Source organism: Phaethon lepturus, unplaced genomic scaffold, assembly GCF_000687285.1.
Source record: "Phaethon lepturus isolate BGI_N335 unplaced genomic scaffold, ASM68728v1 scaffold6214, whole genome shotgun sequence".
Classification (NCBI taxonomy): Eukaryota; Metazoa; Chordata; class Aves; order Phaethontiformes; family Phaethontidae; genus Phaethon; species Phaethon lepturus.
Window position 1 is genome coordinate 62052 of NW_010533921.1, and position 11300 is coordinate 73351.

Below are 11300 nucleotides of genomic sequence, written 5' to 3' on the forward strand. Positions count from 1 at the left end.
CCACAAGAAAACTCTGTCATAAAAGCAGGCTGTTTTAAGACATGCTCCAAGACTCTTTGAGAAGAAAACCTGGCAAACCTTAACTGACAAACAGTAAGCTGACAAACAGTACTATAGTTAAAAGGCAACTTTTTCTGATGTTTCCTTAATTGTAAAAAACACACAATATATATTATTCACAACTTACCTTGCAGAAACATTGGTGAAGTGCATATATGATGATATGACTACGCCTATCCTTCCTTTTCCTCCCTGTATTAGAAAAAAAGGGAATAATAACGTATTACATTATTGGGCATTATTTTATTTAAGACTCATGCCAAACAAAACTTTAAAGACAGGAGATTCAGAGAGTCCTTTTGCTCACCCACCTCTTGTGTTGGGTGGAAAGCTGGTAATGATGGGCAGCAGCTTGTCTGTCTATGCAAGCTGACTAACACGTGACACAAAAAACACTAAGTAGGATTTCCATGTGCATGTCTGTCAAGTCTTACTGACTAAGAGGAAATTATTAAAAAAAATCTTGACCAGTAGTAGAAACATTGTATCAACTACTCTAATATTATATTATTTTTTCCAGAGATCATTCAAGGCTAGTCTAGACAGGGTTGCAATTTCTGGCATTAAATGCTATAAAGTACCTATTTTGGAAAGCACAGCAGTTTCTGACTGGTTTGGGCATTTTTACCTTCCCAGAACCTGAGATTTATAACAACTACTATGTACTTTTCTATGGATAATTTAAAAAAAAGTTCCAAAATATTATTAAATAATTTATATGACACAAATTCAGTACAATTTACCAAGTGGTAATTCTCACAGACTTCAAAACAATTTCAGTCTCTCCCCTTTTACAAGTAGCTGTATCTGTTTTTGTGATTGGCAACTTTAAAGTCATTACTAAAAGGCATTAATCAACTATATGCATTACCAATTTGTATATAAAATACCGAAGGATACTTTGCCCCTCCCCTTTTTTTGTCCCATGTATGGACCGTTCTCCTGGCTACAGTCCTGCAACTAGTAAGAATTCAACAGTGTTTCACATAATCGTGGCATTCTGCCTGCAAGCAATTCAGGGCTGGGGACTAAACAACCTGACCTGAACAGAAGTTTTGGTCCCATTATCACCCTCATTCTGTTTAGAGTAACATCTGCCAGTGTTAGAGAGACAGATTTGCCTTGAGTGTCACCAGCACAGCTATCAACTCAGTTCTGAATTCTTTCTATCTGTACTTAATTAAAACTTCTTTTATTTCTCCTCATTGTGAGCAAGCAAGAAGTAGTAACACTGCACAACAGTAGCTTTGCTGTGAGGCTCTGCAATGGCAGTTAGAAGCTGTCAGAAGTACCCAAGAGGTATTTAATGCCCTCATTTCCTATAACCTTACGACAGTCTAAAGGGATGATCTGTGACATGTTGCCTAGCCTTACCCTGCAACAAAATTCATGAATGTCACTGAATATGAAGGGCTTCTAAAGAGTTTGCTATTGAGCTGGAAAAAACTGAAGCACTGACCTTTGAAGGAAACAAACTAACATCACTACACGCTATACCCAGAGCAGAGACTAGAATCTTAGTTATCATAAAAAACAATACATAAAAAGCATGCAAGGTCAGTGGATTTAAGCTTACTTAAATCAACTGAAGATTTGGCATACTGTTTCCAACATCAAACACAGATGAAACTTTTTTTATTTTTTAAAATAAGTAAGAATAAAGGACGAGGTTTTTGAAAATTAATACAAACTGACAGGCAATGTCTATATGCAAAGCTCACTTACTCTGCAATGGATCACCACCACATGTTGAGGATCATTGTTCAGCCATGACTCCATAGCTTTGCAGATGGTGCATACCTTGTCGAGTGGCGGAGCATGGAGATCAGGCCACCCCACATCCATAATCTGCAATTAAACAAGTAACATTCACAAGAGACGCCTTGACCCTCATACTACATATTAAAACCTGGCTTCAAATAAGAGGTATGGTGAAGAGTCTCCATATTTTTGCCAACCTCAGATAATCATGTAATACGAACGCCATGTTGTAACTAAAAGATGCTTACAGGTCTCTTGAGGAGAAGGGGATTTCTCTGGTGTTTTTAAGATACTAATACTTTTATAAAAAGAAACAAACAAAAAACTTCCCCCAAAACCCACCAACCACTCACAAGTGACAACATTTCTAAAGATGTCGATTTCTTAAAGAATTTTCAGTTAGACATTCAGATATTTTATAACGGTAAAATATTTAGAAGGTCAAAATTAGAACAAAGAATGTTAACTGGCCTGGGCCAGTATTTTGTGATTATTTTTATTTAATTTGCAATTTATTTCCTTCACGTTCAACAGATTTGACACCTGAAAATTTTGTTCGTATTTTCTGTTCAACTTTAGTCACTACATAATACTGTTTACTCAACCTATTATATGCATATTTAACTCTAACAAAACCAGTACCCATGAACAACTTAAACCCTTCATTATCAATAAAGTATTCAAAAGGTCAAAATTAAGAGCTCTTTTAAATATTTTCCTCAGGTAACATATATGCCTGTAAATCTACTGCTATAAATACACATCTGTTCTACTCTGGCCTTATAACAGCTACTGAAGAGTACCTGCGTATCATTTTTTACAACAAAAAAATACAAGAATTGGAGAGGAGGAACAAAAGCCAAGACAGCAATAAGCTCCCTTCCTTACGTCTCCATTGTGCAGAGAAGCAGCTATGAAAAGAGACTACAAAAGGGAAGTCTATATCCGAACAGAGTTCACTAGCTTCAGCTATCAGTACATTACAATATATAACCCCTAGTATCCTGTGAACCACACAAAGAAAGTACACTGGGTGTAAAATTTGTACCACTCAATAGGAATTTTTCAGTAGTCGCAACAGGCTTCAGGTCCTCTGTGCGAAGTCTAAGAAAACAGGAATGGCTATTCCTAAGCACAGATCTAACAGACTCAAAACAGAACTTGGGAAAAAATAGAACAGGATGCATGTTAGGGTTTTTTATCATCTTCCTAAAGATTTTCTCTTACTCTGTATACCAACACTCATATACCTTCAGGGCTTATCAGGCCATTTAAGTTCTATTTAACACTAGAAAGAGAGGTATGTAATGGAAAACAACCAATACCTTTGGGTTAAGCTTGGCAAGGTCATATCTCTTTTCAGAGAGGTTTAACACCTGTTCAGAAAGAAAGAAAAAAATATCAACCATCAAGCATCATAATTTATGTTGTAAATAGCTGTATTTTAAATACCTGATAAGTACAAGAAACTACAGTGGTAAGACTCCAGGTTCACCTACTATTTTACTAAACTAAATTAACATTTGAAGTCAGGTAGCACTAACAGAAGTATTTTAGGTATTCAGTTATTATACAATGAAACTAAAGATGCAACTAGATGCACATTTTGAAAAAGGACAATTAAAATTCTGCTATATTTATTGCACATGGATTTATTTTAGTCAGAGGTATACTGAGAGACCTGGGCATCATGCAAAATAATTGCACGGTGTAAGAACTAACAAAGAAAAGTCTGGAAGAGTGGTGCAGTCTTCAATATTTGAATTTGAGTGCCTGGCAAGAAAATATTGGTCTGTCAAAACTTCACAGGGAAGATATGGCATAGCTATTTAACTATAGTTTAGTCTGTGAGATCTTCCAACTCTTCTGTCAACCCATTACACAGGAAGTTATCATACACTTAGTGCGTAAAGAACTTAGTGCAATAAGAACTTAGTGCAATAAGGAACAGTTAAAGACAGACTGCTAAATGAGCATAAAGAAAAATAAAAATAAAGCAGGGCATACAAGTATACCTGACTCTCATTAGAAAGTACTTTAAATCAGTATCAATCAATAACAAAAAGCTGAAATATCAATACTCAACAACTCAAACACTGCTACTGAGGCAAATTCTCTTTCACAGTGTGGCTATTTCACATCACAATGAGCTAAGTATAGATAGCATTCACAGTAATTTAAAAAAACTCATTATACTGCCCGAATTGGATAAACAGACCATAAATATGTGAAATCGTAAACATATGAGAGAAGCCCATTACATAGTTTACTACTACCCAAGGACAATTTAAGAATCTTTTTCTAAAGTGTACCAACCCGTTTGGCATTAACCACCACTCTCAGGAGCAGTCTCAGCAAAGAAGCCGAGAACTGAACATGCTAAAGAAACTATATCATTTCTCTTCTAGAAGCTAGTGCCTGCTGCTCGCTGATGTGGTACTTAAGTTGAATGTGCAATCCCATCATGGACACAGTGGAAGCAGGAAGACATTATACCATCTTCAGGAAAAAGTAAACTTTCTGAAGAAGAAATTCATCCGGAGAAAGAAGAAACCCCAACGTTAACAAGGTACCCAAGACAGCAACTTCTATTTTAAACTGCATAAGGTTCTGGAATGACACATCACATTGACCATAAAGTGTATACACCACCTTTGTTGACCTCAAACCCCAAAAGAAAGTACAAAACATCTTTCTATGATGAGGAACATGTTCTTTATTCCAAAATACTGTATGCATTTTAAACAGATTACTGCTGAAGAGCTGAAGGGCAATCAATAATTTGTATGCGCACTGTCCATATTATTTTGGATCAGGAAGATGTATCAACTTTTACAATTAAGACTATAGTTATCCTTCAAGAAATACCAACTGTAATTTGTCATGAAACCAGAAATGTTTTATACAAATGACTCACAAAAATTTCTGTAATTTTCTATCAGTCTTAAGATTTGCAAAACAATTTAGTGGAGAGTTATATTTCTCAGTACAGAATTCTTAAAGTTATTGTTAAAGCTACGTTAAGAGATCAATTACCTAAAATTTTCCACAGAAGAAAAGTGCTATTTGGTGACAACTTTTTTTTAATTCACCTTTCTTGTTGTATTTATATGTGAGATCAGTTTAAAATTTCTGTGTGTGAGGATATGGCCCTGTTCATGATGAATATTTGTCACTGCTGGATCAGATGCCAAACTCAAAGATGCTGTTGTACCCAAGTCCTAATGAAGGTGTACAGTGGAGATCTGAGATACGCCAGGAGTCCTATCAGTGCAGAATAGAGACCAGAAGGTACAGGAACCAGCATTTCACATACGACAACAAAACAAGAGGTCACAGAAGTCTTTGAAGAGAAGCATATGCTATAACTAGATGTCAGTGGAAAATTAACTGCATCCTCTTTAGCCCCTTTTTGGCATATCCTAGGTCTACTTACTTATATTTTGGTTCAAGAAAGAGAAGCACTAGTCTTTAATTCTATAAAACTTAAATGATTTTGCCCTAAATTTTAGGACCTAATCTAAAGAATAAAAATGAAGTAAGATTAAAAAAGTGGGGGGAAAAAAAAAACCTTCTTCCTCATACACAGCAGAGAGGAAACATCCCCCTCCCCTTTACTATATGATTTAATCCTGAACTGGGAAGTAACTTGTACGATTAAGATAGTATTAATTCTCTCACTCTGCTGAATGCTAGAAACACTACAGACCAAAAATAAGGTCTCTTTCTCTCCTTTCAGCTGGAGAAGAGACCATTATGAATAAAGGTACTGAAGGGTCTTATTTGGTCTGCTCCTTAATCAGATGACCAGAAGTACAAAATCTCATGCCAAAGAACAGAAACAAATAGCATGTAGCTGGACATTTTGGAAAGCTAAAGATGTACAGTAGTCATAAAATACAAAGCATTGACTGGGGAAGAATTCACCAGCCTACAGCCCACCCATTCCATTAAGGAGAGAAGACTGGGAGAGCAGGCAGGCAAAACTCTTCTACTACGTGAGACCAAACTTGCTTCCTGAAAACAGCGGTAGCCTTGTGTTGAGTAAAGAGGAGGGCAAAGAGGAAGGTGGACAAAACATGACATAAGCTAAAATTAACAAATAGTTCCAACTAGTAAAGCACAGCAACACACAAGCATTACCATATTATTTACACATGGCAAGACCAAGAACATGCACAGCAGTTCTATTAGTCTAACATAGTAACAAATATGTATGTGCTAAGACTGCGTTGTAACCACAGAAATCTTTTTATAAACTGTAGCAGTGGGTTTGGGGTTTGTTTTACTTTTAAGAAAGAGCTGACCATGAATTTATACAATAATATTTATTGTCAGATTCCTAATGCCTTTGACATAAATGAGTTACTGTTCATCAGCTTCTCTGTATGCCCCTATGTAGATATCTCTCCAACTAGTGAGCTAATTTAGAATAGTTTACTCCTTAAAAAAACTGGATTACCTTTCATTTACTGTGGATACAAAAAAAAAAGAGTAACTGGAGCACACTAATACAGCAGCAGACAGAAATGAGGTAACTTGCTCATTTATCACTGCTCTAAATCAACATCAAGAGAACTGCTTTGACAACCATAAGTAATAAACACTGCAATAAAACCTGTTAGAGACACTGAAAAAATATACATATTTATCTATTTTAAACATGAAAACATTCAGTTTTAGGAAATGAGCATAAAGTCAAACAAGTATACAGACAAGCTTATAATGGAATTTTTTTTTATTAAAAGCTCAAAACATCTGAACAACTGAGCATTACTCATCTCCTACAAGTGCAATGCATGGCAAATGTTTTAGTCAAAATAGCATGACAAATACATTACTGATGAAGTTGATCAAAATGGTAACATATCTGTGAATTTATTTTTGCAAACTGAGTTTTTCAGTTGACACAGCAGTTGTGTCATTCAAACTGTATTTTGCTTTCTGACATGTTTGCACTGTGTGTATTTTGAACGTATCAGTGTAAAACCGCATTCACTTGGAATCAAGCCTTTGAATCTTGCAATAACATACACATTCTTTTGTGGCCAAGAGACAATTTTATTAGGGAATAAAAGGATGCTTCATTCTATCCTTTAAATCTTCTTACTATGAAAGGCTTGGGTTTTCGAATAAACATTTGTTGCAAAAAGAATCTGTCAATTAAAAATACACTGCATGAAAGCTAGCAAATCAACATGCTACTGTTTCTTGGCCGCTTTAAAAACTATTTTTTACCAAATGTATTATGGAATATTTTATCTTTCTCCTTTCTTTTTCTCTAATTCACAGGTTCTTAATTAATGATTAATACAAAACAGTAACAACTTAAGGATGAGAGGAAATGGTCCCAAGTTGCACCAGGGGAAGGTTTAGGTTAGACATCAGGAAAAATTTTGTCACCAAAAGGGTTGTCAAGCATTGGAAGAGGCAGTCCAGGGAAGTGGTGGCGTCACCATTCCTGAAGGTATTTAAAAGAAGTATAGATATAGTGCTTAGGGACATGGTTTAGTGGTGGACATCACAGTGTTAGGTTAATGGTTGGACTCTATGATCTTGAGGGTCTTTTCCAACCTAATGTCCCTATGATTCTATTCTATGATTGAAAAAGTCCTTTGCTATTTTTGACATAAAAGCTTGTTTTTTGTAACAGCCAATTTCTAAATACTCAGCATTTAAAGAGCAGGCTTTTACAACTCTGCATTAATTTTGACATATCACTGGATTCTTTTGGAGTAACATCATCTTGAATTTTTCAAGATAATGCGACTTGCCTCTTGTTGACCAAGGCCACACACATACAAACAGAATAAATTGATGAAAGTACTACACAGATACCACAGAAATTTAGTTTTGAAGTTTTTCTCTGTTGGAGAAAAGTCACGTTTCTTCTAGGAAGCAAAGACTTCTGGGAAGCTTTTTTTTTTTAGGACAACAAAGCAGAGAAAGATTTACTGTAAGCTATGGACAAGCTTCTATCTCTCCATAAACGACTATGGTTTTAGACTGTCGAAAGTACAATGCTCTACTGTTAGAGAAAATGAGATACTTAGAATTTTTTAGTCATATTCTTCTTCACAATCTGAGACTCAAACAGGCAACAACACACTCACCCAATTCTTTGGGTGTATCATTCCCCTTCTCCGTCCTCACTATCAACTGTAGTGGCAACAGTTTAACATATATAAAAATATGGAGGGAGAACAGCTAGAGAAGAAATGAAAAATGCTGATTTGTAGTATACATTCTGCTAGCTGAGACCTTGGCCCAATGAAAGAGTAAAACTGTTCTCATCAACTTCAGCAGCAATGCTCACCTGCATACCTTTTTTGGGGGGAGGGGTTGTGTTGGGGCAGTGCTGCTATACACGCACCTCTTGAGCACACTAAAGGGGTCTTTGAAACACAAGACACAAGAGATAGTTTAAAAATTAGTTCTCTGAATCTACAACCTGGCTGTAGTCTGCCAGGTTATCTTCCAAAGTTGCAGAAACACACTTGAAGCAGATGGCATCAAACCTTCTTTGACCAAGACAGCTGATTTCCAAAGTACTCATTATAATATAAATAGAACAAAACGCCAACAAAACCCAAAAACCCCACAGACACAAACTTTGCAAGAGACACTGACTGCAATCCCACTTAGAGGGCACCCTAAACAAGACTGACTTACTGAGATTTAACTGGACTGAAACTACAAGCTTACTTCACAAATACTAAAACACTACTGTCACATGGGAGAGGCCACTGAGAACAGGTGAATTTGAACCAGTAAAGCCTTACATACAGATTACCTTCAAACTATTACTGTCTTGTGCCTTACAAGCTACCAGCACCTGATGGAAGGGAAGCCAAGGGCAAGGCGGCAGCACGCTGAGGACATCAGACCACATTACAAGTATTAGAAGTGCATGTGGAGGACAATAGCTGGTTCATAACACATCTATGACACCTCAGTTTGTGAGTGAAAGATAATGTATCTATATTGTTAGGTGGAATCTCTCCAGAAACTATATTTCCACTGCGAGTCAAGTTCATGCCCCTGAAGCTGTGGATTTCATTCTAATAGTTTATACACACTAAGTAAAAGGTGGTAGAAGTAAATAAAATATTGGCCCTCTTTTTAAATTCACCTTCATAGAACAAGCTGAGACAATACATGCCATGGGGTTTAGATGCACTTGCCAGAAAATAGCACAGGAGATTAACAGTTTGAGTAATCATGTAAAAAAAAAATATTCTGTACATGGAGCTGATTATAGATTTGCTTACAATTTAATTCGCTACAGAAAACTAAACAGCAGGAAAAAATGCATCTAAATCAAGTTAATGAGAAAGCTGGACAGAACACACAAATAGCAACCCCACTTTTATATGTTGTTCCACAATACATAGTAAAGCCAGCCAAGAGAGATGGTGAGAGACCATCAGATATCCAGCTGAGGACCCAGATGTAGCTGGTTGCTATAAAAAAAAGAACGGCTGCTATAAAAAAAGAACACACTCCGCATTGCAGGGTGTGTATTTTTTAAAAGCATGCTTTGGACAATGAAAACAGTCAATGCAATTATTCTACAGCATTTGACTATGTTCTATCACAACAAAGAATGCAGCGACACCAGCAGAAAAGTGCTTTTAATATCTGTCCTTGCCTAACAGCTTAAAACACTACTAAAAATCTTGCTCTTTCTTGCGAAGCTATAAAGTGGGTCCAAATAGGCTTTAGATGAGTGACTTTTAGTTTCTAATGGTATATGTGGACCTACAAGTGGTCTTCCTGAAGGACAGAAGATTATGTATCACAAAAAACTGATCCTACACATACCAAGTAATTATCCCCATGTTTGGATTTGAGCATTCGGGTTACATCTTGTAGATTGTGGAGGTAAGTTTCCTCAGAGCAGCTAGCAGGGAAGGATACAGCGATGATCCGCTCTGTGATGTAAGTGAGGTCAAGTTCATAGCCTTCCTCCATAATGTGATTGAAGTCTGCACTTCTGGGAAGAAATCAGATGTAGCAGTTCAGAGCAAAGCAGGCAAGAACAAACACAGCATATTAATGAGAAGAAACTGCAACTTGGACTCATACAGTCAAGCATCTGATGTTTCCAATATTGTCATTACAATCACTATTTATTAAATGCCTACAGAGCTTAAATTATTCAGTTCAGTGCACAAACGGAGTTAGACAAACATCAGAGTTTGTCATATCAAAATTATAATGAAAAAATCTCTGCAACCAATAGTGTAGAAAAGCAGTAAAATGAATACAAGCAACTTCAACAAACACTAGTGCAACAAATTTGTGAGTTAAACAGAAAATATACAGGTACTTATGTCTGCAAAAATCTCTTTTTCCGTAGAATTTTGCAAATGCCTTACAAACTGGTAGATTCACCAGTGATCTGTAAAACATCGCAGATAGATATCATCTTGAAATCTGCTCTGAGTAACACTGCAGTGAATCCAAAACCAGTCCTCAAACTGCAATAGACATGAACGTAATGCAATTAATCTCACAGGTTAGTCTACAGATACTGTTTACTCTAACTTCTCCTTCTTTTCCAGATTGAGGGCACAATCAGGCACCTTACCTTGTCCTTCTTAATAGGATAATCAGAAGATTACAGTCATTAAGTTGAAAGCAAGCTCAGCAAATATGCCCAGTTATTTTCTCAGACAGGCATTGTAAAAACAGTCCTTGCATAGCAGGGCATGTCTTGCAGAAGACTGAACTCGCAGATACCACAACCACAAATAACAAAACCTAAATCCACCCCAGCATTATGTGACACTACTAGACAAAATATGAAATAAATACTTGCCGTGATCCTTTGTCACAACTGAAAGAGGAGTTCTTCGAAGCACTGCTGGAATTCTGGAACAAAGAAAGCAGAGCAATCAATCCGGTTCCTTTCTTGCTGTCACTGATGTCAATGTTACCACCTTTTTTCCTCATTTATTATGTCCCCACTGTAGAAAACTATATCAACAATAGGATAAGAAAGTATCATCGCCTTATGTTTTGGCTGCAAACACTGCGCTTATGGCCAGGTTACGTCAACTCTTCATACAGACTCACTACTACCTCTTCCAACTCACTATTGCCAGAGAAGGACTGGTTGTTTTTTATGCTCTTGGTAACTGCATTAAGATTAGAGAAAACATTCAATGGACTTCTGACAAGATGGAGCTTGAATTTCTGTGTAAATCTGCAAAGGTAAGTTCCTCTCAAGTGATTCTCTTATGACAATATTGAAAATTATACTCAATTTATTCCAGTATCAGAGTACTGCGAGTCCAAATAGAAGCCTGAGCTGCAATGGTTTTGCTTTATGAGAATTCAGTGTGTGTCTTTGGTAGTCCCACTTGTTCCATAACAGTAACTACATATTAAAAAGTGTCAAAATGTTCTCCCCAAGAATCTTGGTAATAGAATTTCTCTCACCTAATTTTCGCTGTCTCAGAATTAAACTCCAG

At 36.5% G+C, this 11300-nt stretch overlaps 1 protein-coding gene across 1 annotated transcript in view; it reads right to left on the bottom strand.

The window, feature by feature from the left end:
* Positions 1-9795, bottom strand: part of TNS3 (tensin 3) — a gene marked incomplete at its 3' end in the record, with an annotated part of 62984 nt that extends 53189 nt beyond the window's left edge. The window contains exons 1-4 of the mRNA XM_010285351.1: positions 9646-9795; positions 3147-3197; positions 1786-1908; positions 188-252 (exon numbers count right to left, since the gene is read on the bottom strand). Of these exons, the coding sequence (XP_010283653.1) occupies positions 188-252; positions 1786-1908; positions 3147-3197; positions 9646-9795 (389 nt within the window). The remainder of the gene's footprint in view (positions 1-187; positions 253-1785; positions 1909-3146; positions 3198-9645) is intronic.
* Between the last annotated feature and the right edge of the window lie 1505 nt (positions 9796-11300).